Source organism: Astatotilapia calliptera, chromosome 22 (genome assembly GCF_964374335.1).
Source record: "Astatotilapia calliptera chromosome 22, fAstCal68.1, whole genome shotgun sequence".
NCBI lineage: Eukaryota > Metazoa > Chordata > Actinopteri > Cichliformes > Cichlidae > Astatotilapia > Astatotilapia calliptera.
Window position 1 is genome coordinate 18,047,332 of NC_137442.1, and position 27,862 is coordinate 18,075,193.

Below are 27,862 nucleotides of genomic sequence, written 5' to 3' on the forward strand. Positions count from 1 at the left end.
GTGCTGAAAAGATAGCATTTCTCCAATGGGAAAGCTAGGATCCATAACTAACTTCAATAGACCTAAATTACTTTACCAGCATACTATTAGGATACGCAGACCACTAAAAAATATGAATAAAACTGTTAATTCTAGTTGGACAAAATCTAACTAGGCATGGTCCATGAGTATTAACAGCCAAAATTTTAGCTTTTTTCCTTTTTGAGAGCCTTTTAATTGATGCAGAGGTCCAATGACATCACCCCATTTTAATTTGGTAAATACTGCAAAACTAATGCCATTTTAACCTAAATTTTAATTAACAAGCAAACAAACTGAAGTAACACCAGGGGAAAAAAAACTAACCAAAAAAGTAATAAAGTATTTGATCAACATGAGCAAGGGAAGGCTTGGACTGAGACCCAGGTGACGACGTAGGAATATTTGCAACTTCCCACATCTTACACTGGACAAATAGTCCACATATTATTTTAGCTTAAAAAAACCCAAAAAAAACCAAAAAACCCCACAAACTTTTTTTTTTTTTTTTTTAAAAACACCAATAACTAAAAAAATAAATGTAAGAATAATACTGGTTGGTGCAGCACATTCTTGGCTGTTTAACACATCAACTTATTTCAGTTTTTAGTTCAAGTCTACTTTTGTTAACTAGCATTCAATTTTTGTTAACTTTATTAACCACAAGATTCGTGTTAGGTGTTTGTAGTTTTTACAGAGTAAAAATGAGGTGATGTCACTAGATCTGTGAATCACTTAAAGGCTGGGTTTCTCTATAACTAGGCTGTTGTAGTAGTTTTCTTCAGATTTAAAGAGTCTGTATATCCAAGTAAAGTTATTGTCTTCAAAATAACCCTAGCTGTGGGATGCAGCAAATTGCTAAAGCTCCAAATTATGCTGGCTTACAGGAACAATGTTGTATTTCCAGTCCCTCCACCCACCAATGCCAAAAACCACACAAACACCAGATGAAATGATTTCAGTCAGAAATGTATATTAAATTAATCACTTATTACTTTAACGAGCACAATGTACAGTCAAAGAACAGGCTATGGTCCATTAGTGCCTTAGACAAGCAAATTAATACATTAGTCACTCATGACACACAGGGGCGAGAGTTGATTTAAAAAAAACAAAAAAAAAACCAAAAAAAAAAAAACCTGATGCTTCAGGTCATCTTTAACATGAGTGAACATGTAGCTGTAGAGGAGACTGTGCAGGAAGTCCCTCGACTTCAGAGGCATGAAAGGTCTGTCCATGTTATTTAGCATTTGCACTGCCCCAGAGAGGTCTGTGTACAACTAGCATCTCTCACTTTAAAGATACAGACATGTACATCCATATCTGACACATACAAATCATTTGTGTTTGAGCATGTGTCAAAAGAAGAAAAAAATAAAAAATAAAAATTGAGAGAGAGAAACCCCCCTCCTTCCTTTGTTGGTTTTCAGAGCCAGCAAAGGAGCTAGTGAACAAGGTCCAAATCCCCTCGACAAGTGTCACAGTATTTTTCCTTTAACCCACATAAGATTTTGTGCCTTTTAAACCAGATTAACCTCTGAGAGAAAGGAGTGCACTGAATACAGTGTCCCTGTATCCAAGCTACAGCTCAGCACAGAGGGAATCTCCTACAGTAATTCCATCAGGGCTTTCGAGTAAAAGGAAACCACTGAGGTCACAAATGGAAATCACAGCACACGTAATCCATGTATCATTTAGAAAACAAAAAAAACAAACAAAAACCCAATAACTTATCACAAAAACACTTAAATGGGCCATTGCAATAATACCTGGGCAATAAACACACAAGGATGGAGCTTTAAATTTGCCCAAATTATATCTGAATCCAATAAATATTAAAAACAAAAACAAGATGCATTGAGTGAATTGCAATACAGAAAAATACATCATTGTCATTATTTCATTTAAGCAGCGCCAAGTGAGGAGTCCGAGGTGCAGAGTCCTCACGTGGCAGTGATTCTTTTAAACACTTCAAAAATTGCCTACAGACCAAATGTACTGTTCTCAGACACAGGAGCTACACAACTATTGATAGGTAATCAATACAAAGCATGTGATTCAATGGATCTAAATCAATTGTACATTTTGTAAACTGAATTTTAATTAGGAAACAAAACCACCCCAAACATATGGGGGGGGAGGGGGTCCCATCTCCAAAGAGTCATCCATTTTGTTGCATAATGTCATAAAAGCTTGGGCAAGAGTTCTTTTAGCAAACAGATTAAAGTCGCAAAGAGTCAAAACTAGGGTCATCTTCCAGGAAAAAATTTGAACTGAGGTATCAAATAACCAACCGTGTGTCATTGCTGGAGGTACAAAAGTGAAATTCTGGAAGAAATTACAGGACACTGCTGTTTTCCAAAGCGGCTGGAATGTTGACCACATTTAACCCCTCATCCCAAACACCACACTGACCTCTCCTCTCACACAGTGAAAGCAGAGGTAAGGCAGATCTGTGCAATAAAATATGGGACAGAGGCCGAGGGTACTTAGGGACTGTACGGGAGAAACGAGAAGTTCTTCATGGCGCCACCCAGTGTCACGCCGGCCTCCTGCATTTCGTACCTGAGGACAACAGTGTGACGATCAATTCTCTTAATGTCTTGTTGCTACATTTTCATGAGTGGCAGACGCCAACGCACTCACCAGTCAGAGGTGGAGACTGTGTAGTAGATTGGCAGTGGGGGGGCAGTGGAGAGGCAGCTTAGGTCCTCTAGGCCGCACACCCCCATGTTGGAGAACAGAAGCCAGTCTCCCACACTGAGCTCTGGTAGTAGGCAGCGCTCCACCACCTGGTCTAAGGGGTCCAGTGAGGGCCCCCAAAGGCTGCTGGCATACATTGCCTCCTCAGCACACAACACACGCTGGGGGGCAACAAAACCCATCAAAACAGGCAAAAAACAGACAACAGTAACCATGTGCGTGCTATCACATGATCTATTCAGTCATGAATTGAGTTTAGTCTCCTCTACTAACCTTGTGTACTGACGGGGCAGGGATGGAGTTTCCCAGCAGCTTGCGGCCAAATGGACCATAAACACCCTCATTCATGTAGTACAGGAACTCAGTATCCTCATTGTTCTCACCTGAGTGAATACATTAGATAACCATTTTAGAAATCTAAAACAAGAGTTACTTCAACTAGTTTGGTTCTGATTGTATGAAAAGTTAAATAATCACAACCTCAGAGAGTAAAGTAACTCACCTTGAGCTAGGCTGTCCCAGTGGCGAGTCACCACCTTCTTGCCCATAATGTTGACAGCCAGGCTGAAGGCGGAGGCCACGTAGAAGCTGCCCGGCTGGGCCAAGACCTGCACACCAGAAAGCTGGGGGAAGTAGGCATCCAGCAGTGGCCTGACTGCAGTTTCAACCTGCATACAGTGAACAGACAGATCAGATATTTTCAGATTAAAAAACAAAAAGACAAAAATAAAGGACTGGATCATAGGAATAAATGCTTTTGCTTATTAGCTAATAATAAGCTTCTTGCTAATAAAGCAGTTAAAAAGAAGATTGAAGCATTTCTAAATGAGTCACTTCAGTTCACTACTTGCCTGTTTCAGCTGAAACTCTGAGCCAGTAAATCCACCACCAATGTCAAGGATGTTCATGTTAAACCCCACTTCCACCTGAGTAGATACAGACAGTTGTCATATCAGATAAAGTCATTTCAAGACAAAATACTGGGGGGTGGGGAATCAAGTTAATATATGTCTACTACTAGAGTTATGATTTCATAATTAGGACAGCACTCACCCCCATGTCAAACACACAGCGGGCATCTGACAGTGCATGGGTGTAGGCCTGTTGCAGGTCCTGGCAGGAGCTGGGGATGTGGAAGGTTACCCCCACCACCTCGACTCCCAGCTCCTTGGCTGCTTCCAGCAGGTGCCGGCAGCTCTTGAGAGAGGAGCCGAAGGTCATGCTGGTCTCAGCCGCGTGGGCCTCTGTGGTCAACTGCAGCAGCAACCTGGAAGGGGTGGGAGGGGGGGTCAGATGCATTTTAAATTAGACCATGGATCTTCTTTTGGACTTTGCGTTTATTAAAAAAAAAAAAGTTTGCTCATTTACTTTGCATTAGGATGCAGACGGGCAATCTTGGACAACTCTGCCTCATTTTCACACACAAGATGCTGGATGTTGTTCTTGGCAGCATACTTGATGTGTGCCAGTTGCTTGAACACACTTGAGAGGATGATGCTTTCCGGTGGTACACCATGATCCAGCACCAGGCTCATTTCAGCCTGCAGGTAATAGGATGCACAAAAATAATAAATAAATAAATAAAACCACACACTCATTAAAACAATCAAAAGCAGTACTAAATGCGTTGCATAAGTTGAAAGGATAACAGTCATCAGCTGACTACCAATCAATGATGCTTGTAATGTAATTTCCCTTAAAAAAAAAATGAAGTGCTTACATAAGAGGATGAAGCACTTTGCAGCTTAAAAATAATTACTGACTGAGTCAAAACTACATGAAAAAGCTTACCTTGTTGGCGCAAATGAAGCCCAGGCCCAAGGATGCCAGCAATTCAATGACTGCAGGGCTGCTGTTGCACTTGACTGGGTAGTAGGGCTGCACATGTGGCACCAGGCTCTGCCAGCACAAATGCTGTCGCATCAGTGCACCGAGATCACCCACCACAAAAGCACTTTTCTCCACCTGAGAAATCAGAAAGAAGGTAGGGTGCAGGTAAACAAATTTATCAAACATGTATAACTACAAATCCCATCAGATTAAGTAACTCACTGATGCAAAATAGAATTCAGGGATAGCCTCAAGAGAGTGTTATAGAAGCTGAACTGACCAGAGCCTGTTCACAGATGTGTGCATCAATGACATCTTCCAGAGTCACTCCTCCCTCCAGTAGTTCAATGATGTAGCTGGGTTGGTCAGTGAGTCCTTTCATCTCAACCGTATTCCGTTAATCCGACAATCATAAAGAGCAGATAAACAAGTCAGGGGGTCACGACTGAGCCAATGGGTCCTGCCGGTATGCAACAAACTGGAGAGAAGAGGGAAGAGACCAAAAAAACCAAACAAACAAACAAAAAAAAACAAACACACACACACAGAAGAAGAAAGGAATATATGACTATGGCCTTTAAAAAACCCCAAACAAAACAGCTTTGTGTGCAGAATTGAGTCCTTCTCCCACACACACCTTCACTATAAAAATGCATGCATCTTTGTGTATAAGACACACATAGCTACTCACATGGACAAGTCAGGAGATGGACCTGTCCCTTTATCAGCTAGGATCCCAAGGTGGCTCAGCGTTGAAGTTAAAGTGCTCCCGGTAAAGAGCCGCCCCTAGGCCCTCTGGGTAGCGTTCATACACCTGTGCAGAGACAGGGGAGCCCTGAAGTACAAGCACTCAGTATTAGATATAGATCCAGAGGAAAGACACTTTCAGGAAACATGTAGCACAGCGTTCTTAAGGAGGCTCAACAATCCTGATTGTTGCTTTTGATGTTTAGGTCTTATCTATTGAATATTTGTCATGGGTCAAAACCTGAATGACACAACACCCCTATCGGTTCAGTTACACCCGACTTAATGCCTGTAACTGAACTACTACCCCTGTCGTTAGTGTTTTTATGGCTGCTGGTACTCCTTACGCGATAGACGTCCAAATAAAACACGCGCATGCGCTGTAGTACTCACAACAGTGTCACAACTTGACAAATTGAGTATTATTTCAATGCGCAGACAAAGCATAACCCCTAACTAGAGCAAACTGATGTAATACGTTACATTTGACTAGTTAAAAGATATTTGTATTGCTCAAAGGAAACGCCATTGTGACAAAACACACTGCTGAAAGGTTCATGGAAACGACAGAACCGCTAACTGACGACGGAAGGAGCTTACGTTAGAGCTGGGTGTCCTTAAAATTTCAATAACAAGCCGCTAAATGACACAATAAACGAATAAAAGCTACATAGTGGTGCCGTGACTGCGTCACAATTTCTTAATACATTGAGTTGAACACGAAAACACCCGGAAAACACATATTTCAATATGTGGCTCGGTCATGTGCAGCAAGAAGGCAGAAAGACGAGCCCGCCATGTTACGTCCGCCCGCTGAACCCAAAGAACTCAATCGAAGTACTTCGCTGTACTTACGTGAGATAACGGCCAGAAGGTTTTGGAAAATCGTCTTCTCTTTTTCGGCGGAATTTTTAAAGAGTAGTGGGCACAATGATATAAGAAAGAAAGACGGCTGTTTTTGCCATATGTCTAGGCGAAGAACGCGCGTCGCTCGAGTAGTGTCTTCTCTGCCTGAGAGTGGGGTGGAGATAGACTGGAAAAGGAGGCTGGGGAAGAGGAAAAGGTAATCAACGGCTCGTGGGCGTGGCTTGAACGTTCAGTTTGACCAATTAACGCTCTGCATTCGTGAGCGCATACCAAATACGCATTTCCGAAAATTATACAGGCTGCAGTACATCTGTGATGTTTTTTCAGGTTGCATAACCATAAACTTTCCAAACAAGGCCACCCAGTAAATGAGCTCAAGAATACAACTGCTCCGTTTGTCAGGGAACAGCTCACACGCACTTTTGTGGTTGCTACAGAGCTATAGCTGCTATATTTTATATTTAGGAAAATATGTATAGGAAAATACTATGTATAGGGCATAAACGCTATGTAAAATAATAAACAGAATGTCAAAACAATATTTTCTAGAAAGCAGTAATTGTTTTTAAATGTCACATTTGTCAAAAGATATCAGCAATCAGCATCTGTCTAATTTCCAGAGATAAATAGTATTGCTCAGGCGTGGCTGAAACTTTGCACCTGCTTTGTGTTTAGTTCAGCAGTTCGCTGTGAATGAACAACGAACACAACAGATTAAAATAACATATTTTCTTGATTTCTGTTGAATGCAGTATTTAAACGCTCTGTGAGTGTGCCAGTAAGGGTCTGCTGTCTGCATCAAACTTGTGAGAAAAAGGAAGAAAATACCTGAACATTACCACAGCAAGTTTTTATCACATTAGTGGAAAAAACACACAGACCAGATGAAAATAGCTATCTGTGCGGAGTGTATACTTTTATATCTATGGTTTTCATTTACTGATTATCTTCCAGTATTCTGTTTAGCCAAAGAGAAAACTTCTGGTCTTATTAGCATTACGACTAAACACAAATGCGCTGTAAAATGTAAGCAACCGTCTTTGCATATAAAAATCACATGGACAAGGCAGGAGATGTCCGACTATTAGTTATAGAATTCCAAAATGGAATTATTTCTAAACATATTAATGCAAATATAAATTATACTTATAGCCATGCTGGTCAATTTCCAAAGTACATTAAAAAACAATATGCAATAAATATGCCATCACTGTGGATTCTTTGCACCTGTTGGCAAATACCTTCAGATTATTTGCTATCTTTATGAAAGTCAATGGTGACAAAACAAAGCACATTAAATTTACAATAGTATAATAGTAAAATAGTGTGCTTTGGATTTCTGTTAATTGCAGCATTTCTGCCTGTAACCAATTTCAATTTGTTTGATCTTTTTCTTTGGTGTAGTGGTTTAAATACTTATCTGTAAAGAAAAGAAACTAACAGGCTGAATGGTGAACCACAGCTGAATAATATATTATCAAGTCCAAGTTATGTTTAGTCAGTTTTTTTCAGTATTTTGTATTATTTTGTATTAATTGTTGTCTGTTGTGGCTGTATTGACAGTGTGCATGTAAAGATGGATGCATCCCCACTTCAGAATAAATCTAACTATGGGTTACCTGAAGCTGAACGTGAACCTGAGGCCAAACATCAGAGAATGTATGCATGGGAATAAGGCCCGCACTTGTTAAACTTGATTAAAAGGGTATCTAATTAAGTCATACCCACTCAACCTGCCCTGTCTTTAGGTAGCCACCTGAGTCTTTTCCTAAAGCTTTGCTTGGTCACTCACACTTTTATGACACTGAGAACACAAAACATGCAAACAAAACACGCTCCCCGTTGCAGTTGTACACGTTTTGGTATTGGTGCTTTCGTCACGTGATGAAATAAGATGTGAGAGTTCTTCAGAATGTTCTGTTCTTTGATCCTCAAGATCTGTCACGGTCATCATAGCCTTATTTTAGCTGCGATAATTTCAGCTTAAAAGGGATGTAAAATTAATTTCAACAAACACACAGTTCAGTATGACGCTAAAGCACTGGAACACTGCAAAGATAAGTGCGGAAACACAGCCTGCAGGCACTTTAGTCGTATGACTTTCTGTTGCACCCAACCAACGTGTTGCACGTCTTCACCCGTGTGTTTGTAAACAGCGTAGAGGTCCTAGAGCGCTTATCTTTGCTTTATGACACTGCAGTAGACACAATGTTCACAAAACAGCATGACCCAGAAATGCTTAACCAAACAACATGGAAACTGTTTTGCACATATTGCAGAAACAGCTAAACAAATGACTGTACTTCTGAAAAATTACTCTAAAGCTTACTCTAAAACTTCAAAGTCTATTTGGGCAATTTGGACAAGAAAACCATCAACTGAAGTATAAAAGTATGTGCTTCAAGTTTCATATCGGGGCCCATGGGGTCAGGAGTAAATTAGATTTAGTCACTGTTTGTAGCAAATAAATTCAATTTGCCACCATAACTAACAAATATTTTCAAAGTTAACACACTTTCCATTGTGTGAAGACTGCAGTAAGAAATCTGCAGGGATGTTTCATGTGCTCACTGCAGTTTAAGTAGTGTTACTAGAAATATTAAGACAGAAATGGCAGTATCACATTTTAAAGGGCCCGATGACTAAAATGCACTCACTGGCCACTGTGTTAGGTACACTTGCTCAACTGCTCATTAAAACAAATATCTAATCAGCCAGTCACATGGCTGGAAATCAGTGCATTTAGGTCAAGATGACCCACCGAAGTTTAAATTGAGCATCACAATGGTGGGAAGAAAAGGTGATTTAAGTGACTTTGAACGTGGCATTGCTGCGGGTGTAAAATGGGCTGATCTGAGTATTTCAGAAAATCTACTGGGATTTTCCAATGCAACAATCTCTGTAAGTGCAGAACAAAAAAAGAAGCATCAAGCCTGAAAAACACACATTTAGAGCAGAGGAAAAGTATTGAGTCTTTACTGGACTGTGTGCAGAAAAAGAAAAAACAAATTTCAACCTGTTTACCTCGCTTACCTTTTTACGCGGTACCTTTTTATGCCTTAACCTGCATAATTTGTGTCCACTACATTAATGTATTTGTGATTCAAAAGTTCAGTTTCTTCCTTTCTGTACCGACCTCTTGTGGTAAGATGTAATCATGGAACTGCTGTGCTGTCTTACTTGTCAGTTACTGCCTTTAGGTGGCACTGAATGTCTATGAGACAGCAATCCTCAGGTATTGGTAATGTGTCAGCAACCTCTATCTCTATACAGTACACTGCATACTTAACCTTTTTGGACCTTTTTATGTTGCTAGGCATATAGGCAGGATAATGGCATCACATCGAATTTTAAGTGTTAAATATACACAGTGACTGATTTTTATGTAAACAAAAAAAAATTGTTTATTTGTTTACATGAAAATCTAAATAACCTGCTACTAAATAACCCTTTTGAAGTAACTCTCAGCAGTTATTTGGACATGAAATAGTTGGTAGACATGTTATTAACCCTATGAGAAAACTGTTACTTTTATTCAGGTACAGTGCCATCATAAGGCTACAGGAAACACTTTTATTCAAACACAATTTCTTATCAAAATGGCTTTAAAAGAGATCTGTGGCAGTATGTCATAGCTCAGCTGTACAGACTAAAGATCAAGTGTACAGGTGTAAAGAATAAATAAGACATAGTTATGCTTGATTTAGAGAGACTAGAACAAAGCTGTTGTTTTGTTAGTATATCCCCGTGCAACAGCTTTGTTCTAGCAGACAGTTTCCTGCACAACGTTTATTTGTACAAGCACTTTATACAGCATTTCACTGCAGGCTTTCCAGCCCACTCTCTCGCTCTAGATCTGTGCTGGAATAATTTGCAAGTGCACGTTAGCGAGGCCCCTTCACTGTCCACTTTTAAATCGCGTCTTAAAACCCACTTTTATTCTTTGCCTTTTAACCTCAGCGAGACTTAGTTTCTCTTGTAATGAAATTAGTTATTTAATTAATTATTTTACTTTTTCTTTTATTTGGCTTTTATTTATATCTTATGCATTTTATTATATAGTTCCTATGTACAGCACTTTGTGTCAGCTGTGTTTTTTTAAAAGTACTTTATAAATAAAGGTGATGATGATGATGTGGTTCTTCGCTACATTAGCAGTTGTAGTGAGCAGAACTGGTACAAAGTTTGCAATGTTGTTGAGTAGAACTTTTAAAGGATTTTTCTTTTTGATTTCTGTCAGGATTGTCTGGACCATGTCATCTCTGATGCCACGGGAGAAGATGGCCTGGGTTTCTATTGATGTGATAGTTTTGGAGACTCGATCCAAAGGGATCAAGGAGGGGGAGGAGGGGGAGGAGGACGCTCCCAGAAGCCGTGCAGGATGCAGGGAACTACCCCTATTACCACTTCCTGTGCGGTGAGCAGTTTGGAGCAATGCTCCTGCTTCTTCCCTTTAAGGATTTCAATGTAATTTCTGACCATGTTGAGGAGTTTAGGTGTTCTGTAGAATAAGTTCAAGTTAAAAAGTTAAAAGAATGATCTTTTCAACATATTTAAAGCATCACAGAAATATTGAAACACTGTAGCTGGACCGTTAACAAACGTATGTCAGATGTAACTCACTGAAATTTAGGAGGTATGGCCTCTGGAAATTTAAGGAGCATCCAGGCTTGAAACTCTATGTCCCTCATTTTATTAATAATGCTCACTACCCTGAAACAGGAAACACATTAACAGTGCAGTTTTGTTTAGATATTATGTGAACATAATGAAAAAAACAAATCTCCAAATTACTACAAGTCTTGTGAGTTTTCTCTCACCAGTTTCAGTAGAGTTTTGGCTTCTTTTTAGTCAAACCCCTCAAGTTCAAACTCCCAAAGCCTTAAAAAGAAAACAAAACAGAGGTTTTCTCTCTGCATTTACACTTTAACACAAACAGACTGTCAGGTGTGACGGGGATGGTCTGTAGGTATCAGTGTAACTCACTGCTCTCTGCTCTGCTCTCTTTGCTCTTCTCCACCAACAGATCTCTCAGATTTTCAATAGTGATGTGTGATGGGATTTGATTCCCCTGCTGAAGTCTAAGGAACACCATCATCGTTGGAATCTAAAAATAAAAGGAGCCATTTCATCAACACCACTCTCAGGTCCTCAGATATTACCTGATATTTTATGTCAACTGTGGGTCTTACCTGAGCCTTGTAGTGTGGAAGATGCCAGCAGATCTTCACAGCCATGTTGTAAATGGGTGTATTGAACAACACCTGTCAAAGAAATAAGAAGTTCCTTATTGCTACTTAAGTCGATTCTCAGTTTGTCAGCTTAAAAACCACATCAAATTCTTCAATTTGTTGAAATGCAGTACAAGCAAAAACTGTCAAATACCCTGATGGGTTTGTAGATTCTTCTACTTGCTTCCATTGAAATGTTGTTGTTGTATCACAGTCGGGAATAAAAACTGTCAAATACACTCCAAAAATTGTGTAATGTAAAATGTCTCCGGACTGGTTGTTTGCTGCTCTTTGAGTTCAGCAGGAGGAGGTGAACCCACAGCTGGGAGTGGTTCCATGGTGTCTTGGAGGATCTTACTTCAGGTTCATGATCATAATTATATTCTTTCTGGTCTAAACCTCAGACAAGAGCTGGTCAGATGAATTGAGTCAGCTTTCTGAAGTTCTGCTACAGAAAGGAAACAAGGACAGCAACACCTCCACCTTTATCTGACAACACATCTTTGACGATTTGTCTTCTCAGTATCATAATAATTATATTGTCAGAATATTTTGGGTTGCTAAAAACAACTAAAAGCATAAAATTCCGTTTTCAAAATTCAGTACTGATGTCCCACATTATGAAAAGTTAGCCCAAACGGTGTACAATGGGTTTCTTTTCTGTTGACCAACATAAAAACTTTTCCAAAAAGCAATTAAAGAGATTAAACAAAGATATTTTGAAGGCATTTTGGAATTACCTGATTTAGCAGAGCTACTTACCCACTGTAGCTCAGTTCATGGACTTGAATTAGGAGGGACAAGAAAAGTGAATTCAACTGACTCCAATTTACTGACATCTAATGGTGAGATTTTACATACTGTAACTTTAATGATAGTTGAAAATAGCCCAGGCGCACGGCTGCTAGGTGAGTACACAGTTTGTGTAATATGTGAATAAAAATAAATATAAGCTTTACCCTCTTTTCCAACCAAAAGTTCCCAGTAGAGTTTTTGACCTTCAGCTGTTTTCTTTCCGTTTTTGTTTTTAATATCTTACACACACACACACACACACACACACACACACACACACACACACACACACGCACACACACGAAAAACATTTATGACTCGCACTCTCACCTCTTATTATTTTAAGTAGCTTAGTATAATGTATCTGTTACTTTAGCAATTTTCTCCCACTTCCCCATTAGGTTGATCTCTTTTACTATTTATTTATTACCATCAACTATTTGCTCAGTGTTAGTTTGATAAGTATTTTTTAAATATAAGGTAAATTTTACTTTTAATGAATTATACTTTATGCTTAAGTCTCCTTGTTCCTAGTACAACCTGCTTAAGACACGTGACAGCCGTTTGCGCACGCGCAGATTTCCTCCTCTGATCAGCTGACTTTGAGTGAGATGCTCTGTTGAAGGAGCCCCGTGTGTCTAAAACCCGCTGTTGTCTGCGCTATGTGCAGGAAACTGCGTGTGTTTGGCTGAAATATACCGAGTGGACTGCGCGCTGAAGCCGTTAAACGCGTCGGTGAGTACCGCGGTGCTTCGGTTAGTGACGTCGTGACACCGTGAGGCTACATTGATAAACAAGCTGCTGGTAGCAGCAGTAAGCTAACACTGCATGAAACGGGTTTATTCTGCTGTCACTGATTTTTTCTTCTTTCCTTTCCCTGATACCGAATCAAAGAGCGGCGGTTTCTATTCATGTGGCATTCTGTGTGTTTAATCAAGAGGAGGGTCGCTATTTAGCGGTCTGCATCAACAAGAAGTTGATCATATGACAGTCAGTCAGCAGACATGGAGACTTGTCTGTCTCTCCTGTGTAGCTGTGATGAAATCAGCCACTTCTGTATGTCTGTGGGACTCTTTAAAACCAGTGGGAAATAATGAGGAAGTTCAAGATTCAGAACCAAATAAGAATCAAAAGAGGAAGAAAGAGGATTTTTACATGACTCATTCAGTGTTAGTTTGACGTGTGTGTCTGTCTAATGCAAAGTGATCGGAAAGCACTGAGATTTTTCTTAATCAAAAGATGTGAGAACACAGTTTAAAGCAGGGTCTGTTGTGGATAGCCACACCATTGAACTGAACTCAGTTCTGTTCAATATTAATTTGATCTTTTGTATTTGATCTGTATTTCTTAAACTTTGTACCGATAATGTTTGCTCACATCTTCTGAGCGTGCCTCCTTAACTTTTAGAGAAGAATACAAATCTAGCAGTGATACTGACTTAAAGTTCTCTGCCTGTAATGAATCAAGAAGCTAACTGTACGTCCAGAGAAACAGAATCAACTTTTTGGGATTTTCTTATCTGGATTATTGAGAATGCATTTTAACAATCTTAGTTACAACATCAACAACATGGTTCATTTTTAGCAAAGACTGCACAACACTAGGTGGCTGTAGCTCAGGAGGTAGACCAGGTGTTCTAATAATCAGAAAGCTGGATGTTTGAGCTCTGACTGCTCCAGTCTGCATGCCTTAGCAAGATACTGAACCCCAAGCTTCTCTCTGATGCATCCATCAGAGTGTGAATGTCAGATAGGAACCATTTAGGTTGGAAAAAGGGCTTGTGTGAATGAGGCATGTATAGAGCGCTCAAGTAAAGTAGGAAAGCACTATATAAAAGCCAATACATTTACTTTTCATTGAGCACATAGCTGCTAACTCCTTTGTAATCTCAAACCCTTTGGCTATCCTGTGTTGTGGACAAAAAGTTAAAATTGTCCGCTTCGTATTTTTAACTGAGGCTCCAGATTTCCAGCAATATGCTCGAATTATCTTGGTCTGGTTCACCTGGAGAGGGTTATATTCTCAAATCTTTCTTTTTCTCAAGGCACATTAGTTCAGCTGTCTTCCACACACTCTAGTACAGCGGTCCCCAACCCCCGAGCCTCGGACTGGTACCGGTCCGTGAGTCGTTTGGTACCGGGCCACGAGAGTTGAGGCTCAGGTGTGAAATGTATAGTTTTCAGGGTTTTTATTGGTTTTCAGCGTTATTTTGTTATCGTTTTTATCGTTTACTCTGTTTTCCTTGGTCTCTTCACGTGTGTTATGAATAAATTTTCTTTTTTTCATTACCGGTACTAGTTTTATTTTGTTGTATTTATCCGCGACACCTTAAAGGCCGGTCCTTGAAAATATTGTCGGGCATAAACCGGTCCGTGGCGCAAAAAAGGTTGGGGACCGCTGCTCTAGTAAACTCCATCAGAAGCTGGATAACTTGTGTTTTTGCGATTTTTGTGGGAAATCACACAGCTGGTCTTCACTTCCTGGATGAGCTTGGTTAAGAAAGTCCTTGTTGCTTTTGCAGCTTTGTTGGCTAAATGTCAGACGTCCGTCCCTGCTATGCATCAGTCAAGTTCTTGTATTTTTCAGTGTGTTTAGTCTCATAATTGCGATTTAGACTGTAATCCTTAAACAACAATTTGCTCTCCACAAACAAACACACAGCTTTACCTCTGACTTCAGTCCATGTCTTATTAAAAACTCTACACTCATCTTTCAGGACTAGCAAACTCACATTTCTCATAAATGTTGGTTCCAAAGGAACATTTACAGTCATGCTTGCATAAGCATACCTATGTACATTAAAAAAGAAAATAAAGACAGCAAATTTGTATTGCGTATCTCCACAAAATCAGAAAAAATTGTAAGCTATTATCTCATTACAGCTTATGGTGAGGAATTTATCAAAGAATGTTTTGAGACTGAAAACAGGACAAGCTGCATGATGTATACTTATTTACATTTTAATTCCAATTTCCCACCAACCTAAAATGGGCCAATCAGGAAAAACCAATGGCTTGGATATGGCCGTACATTGGGCCCAGGTCTGGTCTAAAGGTAAAAGTAAAAGGTAAAAGCCATGCATTCATATGTTAATTAAGTAAAGATGCAAAATGAATAACCTGCCTCCAAAGCATTAGATAAGTATTATTATATTATCAGATTAGGATTTTACTGTAGCATTTCAGGTAGTGCTGCCCATTCACTAAATCGAAAACATAACATGAAAAAATTAAATCTTGTTTTTTCACCTTCAGTAACTTCCTTACATCAGCGGCACGGGGGACAAAATTCCTGCCAGCAGCCATGACAGAATTCTGGTTGATCTCGGCTCCCGGGGAGAAGACCTGCCAGCAGACCTGGGACAAGCTGATGGTGGCCACTACGCGCACCAACAACCTCTCCACTAACAACAAGTTCAACATCCCTGACCTCAAGGTGAAAAAACCCCAAAACACAGCAGTCCTCTGTGGCTAAGGCCTCAGTGATGAATGCATAGGTGGACACCAGCGTGGCCATTATTTGCCTTTTTGCTTATGTTTTCTGGTCTACCTCTAACAGGTTGGGACTCTGGATGTCTTAGTTGGCCTGTCAGATGAGCTGGCTAAACTAGACACTTTTGTGGAAAGGTAAAGTTTACTGAAACATGACAGAGTTTTGTGTAATGTGTTTGTCAGGCAGCGGAAGAGTTGTGAGCTCAGTTTTATAAAGAGTGAAAGAAACCTTTAGATAGAATCATGCTAATTGCTGTTTCGTTTTTCTGTTCTCTCTGCTCGTTTTCTATTCACTACTCATCCTGAAATCGGATGCAGTGTGGTAAAGAAGGTTGCTCAGTACATGGCCGATGTTCTGGAGGACAGCCGAGACAAAGTCCAGGAGAACCTGTTGGCCAATGGAGGTAACCTCTGCTTACGTAATCAGGCAGCTTCTTAGAAAAAACAAGTCTATTTGCTTTACAGCTATTAAAGTATATGGAAATGGAGATTGATGCTGATGTCTTTGATCTTGTTTCTACTTGATACAGTTGACCTGGTCACCTATGTCACCAGATTTCAGTGGGATATGGCGAAATATCCGATCAAACAGTCTCTGAAAAACATCTCGGAGATCATTTCCAAGGTAAAATCAACTCTCTTTGTAAATTAATTATTAATGCATTGTGTTGTATATTGCTGAAGTCCTGGTTGATGAGTTGAGATTTCATCTATTGTATTAAGACATAAATTGTCCCAGAGTACACTGACTATATCAGATTTTTCCAGCTGCACTGATCAGCGATGATGTATTCACCCATACCTGCTTGGTTTTCTAGCAAGTGACTCAGATAGACAACGACCTGAAGGCCAGAGCTTCGGCTTACAACAATCTAAAGGGAAACCTGCAGAATCTGGAGAGGAAGAATGCGTGAGTAAAACAGCCGTCACTAGCACAGACGTTTGTGGACACAGTGGACGAGTAGCTGTTGTTGTTGTACTTGTTTCAAGTCTGCTTGGAGTCCATCTGTGCATGGTTGAAGAGTTGTGTGTGATTACAAGGAATTTAAAGGGCACATAGTCATCTGTGCTGAGCCTCGTAATGAAATGTGTGTCCCTCAGACTACAGCGCACCCTTGCATAAATATGGGCCTATGTTGGCCCAGAGCGCTCATGCAAAAGAAATTATTCATCTCACAAGAGTTACTTTTGGTTAAGTGAAAGTTAACAACAAAAACAAAAACCATGCTTTTTTTTCCATTCATTGTGTTTCATTGATATTGTGGAATTGGGTGCTCTGCATTACAAGCTTTCACACATGGACACTATATATTTATTTTTTAATTTTTTAAAAAAAAGCTGGATTTAGAGTTGCACTGAAAATTTGTATGTTATGTGCATTTTTGTCACATGTATAGGATGTTTTTCTCATCACTGTAGAGTAAAACAATATTTTAGGTTGTTGCCTGAGCATAATGTGAAAACATCTTAGCTTTAATAATGTTAACAATACTGTTAGTATGTAACTTTATTCAACGTCTGTTTTCTTGTGCTCTGTGTATATGCATGTGTCTTTCTTCTAGGGGGAGCTTGATGACCAGAAGTCTGGCTGACATAGTGAAGAAAGAGGACTTTGTGCTGGACTCAGAGTACCTGATTACCATGCTGGTGGTCGTCCCAAAGTAAGTGCACCAGCATCATTGTATGCAGTGTGTGTGTCTTGTGAATACTTATTTTTTGAGCGCTTCTATTCATGGTGCAATCCCAGTTCCGAAAATGTTGGGACGCTGTGTAAAATGTGAATAAAAACAGAATGCAATGATTTGTAAATCTCATAATTCCCACATTTTATTCACAGTAGAACACAGAAAACATCAAATGTTTAAACTATGAAAATGTACCATTTTAATATAAAATAAGTCATTTTGAATTTGATGCTAACAAGTGTCAAAAACAAGGCCATGTCTAAAAAAACTACTGTGTTGCATGACCTTGACAAGGAGGCATGTCAAAGGATATTGCGTCCATGTTTTGCAAGGCCAATATACCCATAACTCAGAGCAAAAAAAGTTCAAGGTGAACTGAGGCCAAAACAACAAATAAAAACTTTTAAGGAACACTGCTACCTAATCCTTACGTGAAGCAAAACCAAACAAAAAGTGTGCTAAACTCACAAGCCAGAAACGAAGAGGGAGTTCAGCCCTTCTGCTTTAGTGATACACTCACACAGTGAGTGAGTTAAGGTATGTACAAAATATAAACACCAGCTAACAGTCACAGGGTCTAGCAGAACTAATGTGTCTCCACAAAAAACATGCACAAAACTATCAAAGGTTTGGAGGCCGAGGGCAGGACCAGAACGCTGCTGCTGTCATTTCTGTTAGGAAAGTGCTGCTGGGAGTAGGATTTTTATGTTATTTTATTTTTTCAAATACCAGATGTTGATAGGGACCAATCAGCAGCTGGCATGTCACCTGGCCCAGCCATGGATTCAGCCAATCAGGCGGAAACCTGCATAGAGAGGCTCAAAGATCCTCAGAGGTTGAGAGGTCACTCTCCTATATATAAAGCAGTGCCGAGAAACAACACTAACCACGTTCACGTGTGGAGTCTTTGCATTTGTAGATGGCGCAATAAACTGTTTTCACAGATGGTGATTTCTGGAAGTGTTCCTGAGCCCACGCAGTGATTTTAATGACAGAATCGCATGTTTTTAATGCAGTGCTGCCTGAGACACTGAAGATCACGTGCATCCAATAATGATTTTCAACCTTTTTCCTTGCGCACAGAGATTTATCTTCTTTCAGTCATTGTTGATATTATGTATTGCAGGTGATATGTTTAAAGAAAGTCCTCACAATTGTATGTTGAGAAAACAGTTTCTTTTAACCACCACTTACATCTAATTTTCCAGCCGTTTGTTGCCTTTTTTTTTTTTTTTTTTTTGAGATGCTTTGATGCCATCAACCTGAAAATTAGCTCAGATTTTAATTAAATTGTCCATTTTGTCATTGTAAACATTTGATGTTTTGCATGTCCTACTGTAAATTGTGGGGTTTATGAGATTTGCATAATAATTGCATAAGGTTTTTAATATTTTACACAGGGCTCCAATGTTTTTGGAATCTGAGTTGTAGACAGTGCGAAGACGTTTTGTGATCATTAATTTATGAGCAAGTAATTTCATAACTGTACAGAATTTGGCTGTGGTAAAGGTTAAATTTTTAATTTTGGTCTGAGAATGGTTTTTATCAAAATAAAATAAAAGTCAAAGATGTTATTTTCTAATTTCCACCCTCATCAGGACGAGCTACGCTGACTGGCAGAAGACATACGAAACGCTGGCTGAAATGGTCGTACCACGCTCCACCAAGTAAGTCCTCCCTAGACGCTGCTAAATACAAAAGGTACAAGAAAGGTCTGCTTTTAAATATATTTGTGCATGTCATGAATTGCACATGGCTGTTCCATGTTATTATGATAACAGTTGAGGTAGACCAGAATTTTTACTTCCTGTGTCTTCTTCTGAGTTTAACTTTGTGCTTGACTCTGATTAAAACTGGAACCATCTCACGTGTGAACTGTAAAAAATTATTTGACCCGTATTAGAATAGAAGACGTTACGTGGTTGACCTGTAGAAGGCAATTGATCCTGTGTCAACATGGCCAGGTGATTTAGGACATTGTGTTTAGACTTTCTGGGCAAATGTGACCTCAACATCCTGATGATCCAAATCTGGAGCTGTCTCAGCAGGAAGACAGTTTGCATAGTTTGATTAAACAGAGTTTATTCTTAGCTGAAAATATTCTCCAGTGTTGATTTCTATGGTCACCAGTGAGGGATGTTTCACTTTATAGTATAATTATAGTTATAGTAAATCCAACTTAACAGGTATCAACAGTTCTTTTCCTTTTTTTAAAACTCCTCTAAACTGGCATGGTGGTAAGACAAGCCAAAGTGTATCAGTTTTTCCAACCTTCTCAGCGTCTGGTTTAACATGAATTTCTGTATTTTTCTCACTTCAGTCATTTTTATTTTCTGACAAACTGAACTGTTTTTATTAAAGTGTAGTCCAACTTAAGTGAGTGCAAACATGTGTGGACTGTTGTACTATTACTATTACTATTTTAAACAGTCCAATTTGCAACGTTGCAAAGGTCAGCAGCTGAAGAAAGTAAATTACTGTTAAATAAAATAAACGTAAAAATTTTGTTTTATTGAAATTTATTATTTTTATACTAAAAAGTTTGATTTGCATTTGAAATGTATTTTTATTATATTACATAATGTTTATTTTAAACATTAAATTTACATTTAAATATAAATGTATTGCATCTCTGTGTGGTTGCATTGTTGCTCCACAAATACAAATACTCTGCTGTATTGATATATTTTCCCACACCTCTTGTGCATTCTGTCCTCATCTCCAGGCTGCTGTTTGAAGACAGCGACAGCGGTCTGTTCAGTGTCACCCTCTTCAGGAAAGCTGTAGATGACTTCAAACACAAGGCTAGAGAAAACAAGTAAACTCTTCCACTTCTGTTTACTCAAAAGAATATGAGCTTTTCAGAGTTAATGTCTAAAGCTTATGTTGCGTGTTGCACTTGATACACTCCAGCCAATCCAGCTTTGTGTTTTCTCTGAATGACAAATGTTTCCTTTAGTTATAAATGCTCCATAAATAGATAAGTGGCTCATGAGGATTTAAGTAGGGTGTGTGTGTGTGGGGGGGGGGGGGGGGGTAGGTGCTTGATTATACTCATCTCTGTGAAAGCTGATAGCCATCTCTCTGCTGTGTGTCCTGGCTCAGGTTTACAGTGCGGGACTTCCAGTACAATGAGGAGGAGATGAAGGCAGACAAAGAAGAGATGACACGCTTGTCCACCGACAAGAAGAAACAGTTTGTATGCCTGCTGCTTACTTCAGTAACAATGTGTGTAGTTAGTGGAGCTCGCGCTGTACAGAAAGAATTGCTTTTGTAGTACATCTGTACATCCTTTTGCAGCTGCTGTTTATAGTTAACTAGTAATCAGAAAGTAAGCATGCCGTTTCATTTTCATATTGCTGTGGTATTTATCACCCTTACTTTTAAGAATGGTAAAAATTGATGATATGTTGTTGCATTTAATCTAGGGCCCTTTGGTACGATGGCTGAAGGTGAATTTCAGTGAGGCCTTCATTGCGTGGATTCACATAAAAGCTCTACGCGTGTTTGTGGAGTCGGTGCTCAGGTGAGTTGTCTTACAGGAGATTATGAATTTATTAATGTACAGATGTGCATCCTTTACCATCAGGCTCTCGAATTCATGGTTACCTTGTATTTCATAGATATGGGCTGCCAGTCAACTTCCAGGCTATGCTGCTTCAGCCCAACAAGAAGAACATGAAGAAACTCAGAGAGGTGCTGTACGACCTGTACAAGCACCTGGACAGCAGTGCTGCAATCATTGACGTGAGTCTCAGCAGCACGTTTGTTCATTACTTACCTGTTTGTTTGTTTGTTTGTTTTTGGCAGTGTTAAATGAAGTAATCTGAGGACTGTGTTATACAGTAAAGTAAGAATCCACCACAGATTATGACCTCGAGTCTAAATGACCTTTATACTAAAAACACAAACTGGATAAAGGATGAATGCTGGTTTCCAGTTTGCGTCACAGTTGTTTTTGGAGTGGCTACAGGAGGTAGAGCAGGTCAGCTACTAATCTTAAGGTTGGTAGTTTGATCCCGGGCTACTCCAGTCTACATGCCAAAATAACATTGGGTAAGGTACTAAAACTCAATTCATTCATCCCAGAGTGAATGTGTGTGTGAGTAGGTAAATGAGATGTGTTGCGTAAAGCACTTTTGAGTGCTCACGTAGAGTAGAAAAGAGCATCCATGCTTCCATGCTAGCTGCAGGTGACTGCAGCAACCACTTGCCAACTGGTTGGGGAATGCACATTTTTCCCAGCGGCCTTCGGTTGCGTGGTGGAGGAGAGATAACTGACTGATCACTGACCGGTTTCTAGGCCTGCATGATGCATTCATTAGTACTAGTTAACTGGTTTCAAAGTAAATGCCAGCAACAACTGGCCAAGGGAAAAAGAGTTGCTGATTGGTCTTTATTTAAGTGAGGAAAAAATATTTTTCCAAAGAGAACGATAATGTATTGTCATATTCTCTTGTATAATTACTGTTCTCTGCCTTCAGGCCTCCATGGACATCCCAGGGCTGAACTTGAGCCAGCAAGAGTACTACCCCTATGTTTACTACAAGATCGACTGCAACCTGCTGGATTTCAAGGTCTAGATACATTATCATCACGTGCAGGAGTGTTCTGATGTGACACTTTCACATCCACAAACCTTAAATTATTTTTACTCTAGACTTTTTTTGTGTTCTTCCTTCTTTTCCTGTGTTTTATGTTCCTAGTACATTCCTGGGTCTCCTCCCTTATAAGTTGTTAGGAATCAGAGTGCTGATTAGCGACTGTACTTAGGATCTGTTTTAGAGGTAAACTGGTCTCTAATCACAACTTCTGTTCCAACATACTTAAATGAGAGCTAACTTTTTTGTTGTCTTTTTCTGTTTGTGCCACACTACTTAAGTAAACAGCTTCCTCCATCTCAATAGTTGGTATTCCCTCATTGCTTCAAATGCTATGTAAAATACAGTGTTTTTACTGTCACTACTTCCATACCCTACTTGTTAAAATTAACATGAAAGGTATATGTGGGGTAAGTGGGAATAAAAATAAATAAATAAATCAGTGTGCGTGTTAACTACAGTATTTATTTCAAGCCTCCAAAATCAGTGAATATGTTTGTTCAGTTTTTTAAAAGTGACGTGTTTATAGCTCCCTGTAAGGAATGCCTGTTTGTAAGTAGATGTTGACAGTTGTTTCTGCTTCTCAAGCTAAAACCTGTGAAACACTGAAACTGGTCATTTTACGGTACAAAGAAGCAATATGTTCGCTGATCTTATGCTCCTGTGATTTCTGTATATCAAGCCGTTTGAGAACAATGAATAATGTGTATATGTGCAAATACTGTATTGTCAGTATATCTATAAATTAAAACACATATTTAAATAAATGTGAAATTAAATACTCTATGAAAGATCCTTGACTTTGGCTTTTTATGCTGTGTAAACCTGCTCAATAAAGTAATGGGGGAAAAAAAGATAAAGGCTAAGTTGTTAAGGGGTGTGACGATTTATGAGGAAATAACATCTCTCTGAAATAAAGGTGTGGTTTTAGGTACTACAATGACCATTTTAAGGTTACTGTTGATACAAGATACACTAACAAAAAGCGTATCTTAAAGATAAAACATACACTAATCAGTTAGACAAAAACAACCATGTGCAAAATGACCAGACTCTTCAAAGAGATGCAAAACAAAGATAAATGAATGCAAATTGATTCCAGTGACAATGCTGAGGGATATCAGGAGGGTGTGAGGTTTTGTCTTATATCTTATTCCAAAGTTCATCTTATTTTTCTCTTTGTCCATGTATATGCATGTGTTTTTACACAAAGATGCACATCAAGCTCATAATGATTCACATGTTTGTTTTTTCTCATTATTTGGCTTTTTGTGTCTTTTACAAAATACCTACTCTACATATTCAGTGTTTCTTAATAAGAAGGAGCATATTATTCATTTTCTGTTACCAAACACAGCTATCCATCCACACACGCATTTGTGGGCATGTTTACTCTGATCATAAAGTATTTTAAGCCATTTAAAGCTTCATTATTATCAAATGCAGATCCCCTATAAAAAGTTATTTATTGGCGCCTTATTAAATATGAAAACTGGCATCCACGTTTTGTTGTTGATTGTGAAGATTTAACTCGATAAATTTCATTAAACACAGAAAGAGCAGTTTCGTTTGGCACACACGTTTCCATGTTGATGATGAGGATGCTGGCCGTAGTGATGATGCTGACAATAGCAGCTGTTGATTTCCCTTGTGGCCAATCAGCAGCCACTTTAAGCTCCGCCCTCTCCGGGTGACGCAGGTAGCTCGTGCTGGTCAGCTGGCTCTGCTGTTTGAGGAGAGCAGCAGCTTCAGAGCCGCCGACTGATGATGGAAACACGGATGGAGCTTTAGTAGAGAGCCAGGGAGGAGATGCTGCGGATGCTGTGAGACAAAGCGAGCCGTGTTTAAGCCCGCGTCAGCCTCAGCTACACCTGCCGTGGATGATTATCTCGATGGGTTGTGGAGGGAGTCGGGCGGACGCGATCATCGAGCCGAGGTACCATGAAAGCTGGACAAGAGAAACAGAATCGACATGGCTTACTAACACGGATGTAGAGACCCCTCTTCCAGTAGCAAACAGTAAGAGCCTCGTCATCTCTAAAATAATGAAGAGAAAGATCTTCCATTAAGATGCAAATCCAAATGCATTCTCTTTAGGTGCCATATATGCTGACAGGGTGCAGCCACAAGCTAAACAAACCACTCACACCACAACTTGACCGAGCTGACACAGCCATCGCAGCCATCTCTACTATCTTGTTTTCACGTTTGAAAGAGTGCCACATTTCAAACACTAACCACTGTCCTGTAGGTAAACCTCTGGAAGCCAACATAAGGGAGAAGAGGATGGTGAACACGGGCACCCAGTGTGGGAAGCAGGCCCTCACCACCAGCAGCTCCAACCACCAGAGGAGACCCAGACGCTCTTTTAGTGATGTAGGTGTCACTGGTAGCAGGTACTGGCATGTGTGAGTCCTAAAACATCTTTGCACACATGGTCATGAGCAGGATTTGAGCACCACCAGTAATGCCACACACCAAACCTGCAAAATCACCGTCATCGTCATTAAAGTGTAACTATATTCATCATTAGCTTTTAACATGTTTACATAGAGTGCAGCTAGAGAAGCTTAATCAGCTCGAGCCATCCACATGCCATTTATGCAAGGGCCTCACAGCATTTAAAATGTCATAAAAGCTTTGTTTGCAATTTTACATAACAATAATGTTCATAGATGATTTACAAGACAGCTATAAGAAAATAATTAAACAGTAATACAAAAATGTAAGATATTCCTAATATTTCTGATTTAACTTATTCAAGTGAGATTTTTTGCATTAGTTTATCGTACATACCAGAAACTCTTTGAGCTAATTGTTCTGTTTTTGCTGTGGGAAATTTTGTAAAGACACTTAAATATAGTTCACACATACTGTCTCACTTACTGCTCATTCATTATATTACAAAATGTCAGTTCATCTGACCTTCGTCAGGTATAAAATTAACATCCCTCCATTATCATTTGTACACTCACTGGCCACTTTATTAAGCACACCTGTTCAGCTGCTCATTAATGCAATCAGCCAATCACATGGCAGTAACTTAATGAATTCAGACATGTAGACAGTCAAGGCGGCCTGCTAAAGTTCAAACTGAGCACCAGAATGGAGAAGCAAGGTGATATAGGCGACATCGATTGTGACGTCATTGTTGTCAACATGAAGGTATGGATCCATCTTGCCTTGTATCAAAAGTTTAGGCACCATGGTGTGGGGGATATTTTCTTGGCACACTGTGAACCCACAGTACCAACAGACCATTGTTTAAATGTCATAGCCCACCCAAGTATTGTTGCTGACCATGCCCATCTTTTTATGACCACAGTTTACCCATCTTCTGATGGCTTCTTATAACATATCACGTCACAAAGCTCAGATGATCTCAAACTGGTTTCTTGAAGAAGACAATGAGTTCAGTGTATTCAAATGACCTCCAGAGTCAGCAGATTTTAATCCAATAGAGCACCTTTGGGATGTGGTGGAACTAGATATTCACATCATGGATGTGAAACAGACAAATCTGCAGCAGCTGCGTGATGCTGTCGTGTCAGTATCGACCAAAATCCTCCGAGGAATGTTTTCAGCACCTTGTTGAATCTGTGCCTTGAAGAATTACGACAGTTCTGAACGGGGCACTAGCAAAGTGTACCTAATAAAGTGATTGGTGAGTTTATCTTTTTAAAAAGGAAAAGTAATAACAGAAACTCTCTTTTTTGTGAGGTTTAAATTGAAAATATTTTTGTTGTTCTCAAAACTGAAATAAGCTTTAAAAAAAGATCTGAAAAATTATTTTATCTTACCAATTATATTTCAGTTTTTCTAAATGACAGTTAAAAATATGTATTAATAATTTAACCTTCCACACATGGAAGAACCTCAGTGACTCACCTCTCAATTGGCCATCTTTGCCCACTCGCTGTTTGTCTAGTGCGGTGACATTTAAATGAAGTGGGATTCCAAATCTTTTCACAGCAATCTACTCGTGACTCCAAAAGGAGGTCATCAAAGGAGGCCAGCGCTTTGTCTAAGGATGGGCAGCCGGTAAGCGCCAACAGCAGTGACGATCCAGAACCTGAAAACGCCTCTGACGAAAGATGAACCTCCACGAGGAGGAAGACGGCTGTAGGTGCGAGTGCCTCTCCAGAGAACAAGATGGAGATTTGAAGACGTGCGTGGCTGATTTTATTTATTTATTTTTATTTTCTATTTTTTTGCAAGATCCTGGCTGTTGTTTGCAGTGATTTACGACACAAGCACCTGCAAACGTCTCCATCCAAAGACCTGTGGATGCTGCATCTTCGTTGTGCCATTGCAAATGCATGTGCAAAGAAGAGAGTGGGTAGCGAGCAATGTTCACACTTTACACCATGCTTCTCTCCCATGCTTATGGTGCCAGTCAGGGAATGTGTCACTGTTTTCAGCCAGTGTGAAGAAAAAAAACAAAACAAAAAAGAAGAAAAGAAAAAAGAGCAGATTGTCCCATATGCACATGATAATTACAAGCAGTGTGTTCTGTGTGAGGCCTTCCTAAGAATTTGCTTCAGTTCTTTGTGCAAGTATACTCCTTTTGTTGTGAATGATTATCAGTAGTATGGGAACTAATACCGATGCTGTTTAACCTCAGTCAATTCTGTAAGTAATTTTAATTTAAAAGAACCAGAAGTGCTGTTTAGAAGCTGAGACTTGGAGGCGTGAAGCTCGAAGGCTAAAGACTGCCTTTTCCAGCCTTTCGCAAGACATACAAACACATCCGCATGTGCCTACAATTAATCTTGATTCAAAGTGCTGTTGTGTTCTCTTTCAGAGTTTGATTTTTAAAGTTTGCTTTATACTGTTGTGTTCAATACTTCTACTTTACTCTCTGTTACGTTGTAAAATGCACACTTTATATTTAGTATTGTAACATGTAAATTTTTTTGGCTTAATACCGGTCTGCATGTATAGATCGGTGCTATGTTAATTTAATCAAAGTCTCTGCCCAAACTTGATCAATAGCAAGCCATTAAAAAATCAATTAAAAAAAGCCTATCCAACATATGTAAATACAAGCATACTCAGGAGGATTTTCAGGATGGGGCATCTGGCAAATTAGATCATATGACCAGCAGATGGCGTAGTTGACCAGCTGAGGTCTTAATATCTAAACACAAAGAGGTTTGAAAGTGGTAACAACCACATTAAGAAAAGCTCTGACTTACCGGAGGCTGTCGGCTTTACATGATTGTATGAAGGACAATCTGTTGGTCATATAAATAAATTTAAGAATCTGAATTAAAATGGTGTGCATGTGATAATGATCGCTTGTCAAGAGTTTTTAATGACTTTACTTAGATGATGTGATGAAATGTGTACAGACCGTGCCATATTTGTGATGGCAAAACAAACCTCAACGTGTATGTTTCAAAATTACTTTTTTCTTCTTTGCATTAAAATATTTGCTGGCTTTGTAATGTATGAAATCCAGGGGGAAAACAAGTGATCTGAGCATTTATTTCTCATTACACGAATTAAAAGAAATCAACCTTTTCTGTTTCCTATTGTGATTAGACTGGAAAAGCATCCGTTTTGCACTGAGCTATAAACTGTTTCAATTATAAGATAAAGTTTCAAAAGCGTTACTGACTACATTTCCCAATGTAAAATTGGCTTAATTGTAATTATGTGTAATGGTCTCTTTACCTTTAAGAGAGTAATTCATTAGTTTTGCCCAAGCATTATGTAGCCAACTCTGACAATCTCTGATGAGTGAGCAAATCATTTTATAAAACAGTTTTCTGTCATGAGTTTCTTTGTACTTTGCTTCCAAGAAAACAGACTTCATTTTAATTTTATTTTTAAAGTGGTCATGAGCAATAGTTCTTCTCTAGGTGATCTGAAGGTCTTTCAAATGTTTT

The 27,862-nt window shown here is 39.3% G+C and overlaps 3 protein-coding genes and 1 long non-coding RNA gene across 7 annotated transcripts; 3 read left to right on the top strand and 1 right to left on the bottom strand.

Moving 5' to 3' along the window:
• Window positions 1-971: 971 nt before the first annotated feature.
• On the bottom strand, window positions 972-6,328 carry azin1b (antizyme inhibitor 1b). Of its 2 annotated transcripts, none has more exons than XM_026155654.2 (11): window positions 6,154-6,328; window positions 5,243-5,386; window positions 4,832-5,029; window positions 4,513-4,686; window positions 4,090-4,262; window positions 3,775-3,988; window positions 3,573-3,647; window positions 3,224-3,389; window positions 2,995-3,104; window positions 2,665-2,882; window positions 972-2,583 (listed from the first exon to the last, which is right to left on the bottom strand). In XM_026155654.2, exons 3-11 carry the CDS (start codon window positions 4,931-4,933, stop codon window positions 2,508-2,510), a joined length of 1,308 nt encoding a protein of 435 aa, XP_026011439.1. In that variant the 5' UTR covers window positions 4,934-5,029; window positions 5,243-5,386; window positions 6,154-6,328; the 3' UTR covers window positions 972-2,507. The 2 variants fall into 2 exon arrangements, with proteins under 2 accessions (XP_026011439.1, XP_026011440.1); XM_026155655.2 differs by having other exon boundaries at window positions 5,243-5,365; window positions 6,154-6,306.
• LOC145423791 (uncharacterized) lies at window positions 6,234-11,644 on the top strand. 2 transcript variants are annotated; one of them, XR_013904835.1, is made up of 3 exons: window positions 6,234-6,361; window positions 10,406-10,582; window positions 11,192-11,644. It is a non-coding gene; the product is annotated as an uncharacterized LOC145423791 (long non-coding RNA). The 2 variants fall into 2 exon arrangements; XR_013904836.1 differs by lacking the exon at window positions 6,234-6,361 and having other exon boundaries at window positions 10,077-10,582.
• Window positions 11,645-12,757: 1,113 nt separating this feature from the next.
• Window positions 12,758-22,761, top strand: atp6v1c1b (ATPase H+ transporting V1 subunit C1b). The gene is made up of 13 exons (XM_026156900.2): window positions 12,758-12,926; window positions 15,446-15,626; window positions 15,750-15,817; window positions 16,001-16,086; window positions 16,213-16,307; window positions 16,501-16,592; window positions 17,245-17,343; window positions 18,966-19,034; window positions 20,093-20,185; window positions 20,473-20,566; window positions 20,796-20,893; window positions 20,991-21,114; window positions 21,852-22,761. Exons 2-13 carry the CDS (start codon window positions 15,495-15,497, stop codon window positions 21,948-21,950), a joined length of 1,149 nt encoding a protein of 382 aa, XP_026012685.1. The 5' UTR covers window positions 12,758-12,926; window positions 15,446-15,494; the 3' UTR covers window positions 21,951-22,761.
• Window positions 22,762-23,680: 919 nt separating this feature from the next.
• On the top strand, window positions 23,681-27,265 carry LOC113014691 (uncharacterized). 2 transcript variants are annotated; one of them, XM_026156371.2, is made up of 4 exons: window positions 23,683-23,987; window positions 24,220-24,344; window positions 25,941-26,094; window positions 26,187-27,265. In XM_026156371.2, exons 1-3 carry the CDS (start codon window positions 23,849-23,851, stop codon window positions 26,064-26,066), a joined length of 390 nt encoding a protein of 129 aa, XP_026012156.1. In that variant the 5' UTR covers window positions 23,683-23,848; the 3' UTR covers window positions 26,067-26,094; window positions 26,187-27,265. The 2 variants fall into 2 exon arrangements, with proteins under 2 accessions (XP_026012155.1, XP_026012156.1); XM_026156370.2 differs by having other exon boundaries at window positions 23,681-23,987; window positions 25,941-27,265.
• The last annotated feature ends 597 nt before the right edge of the window (window positions 27,266-27,862 follow it).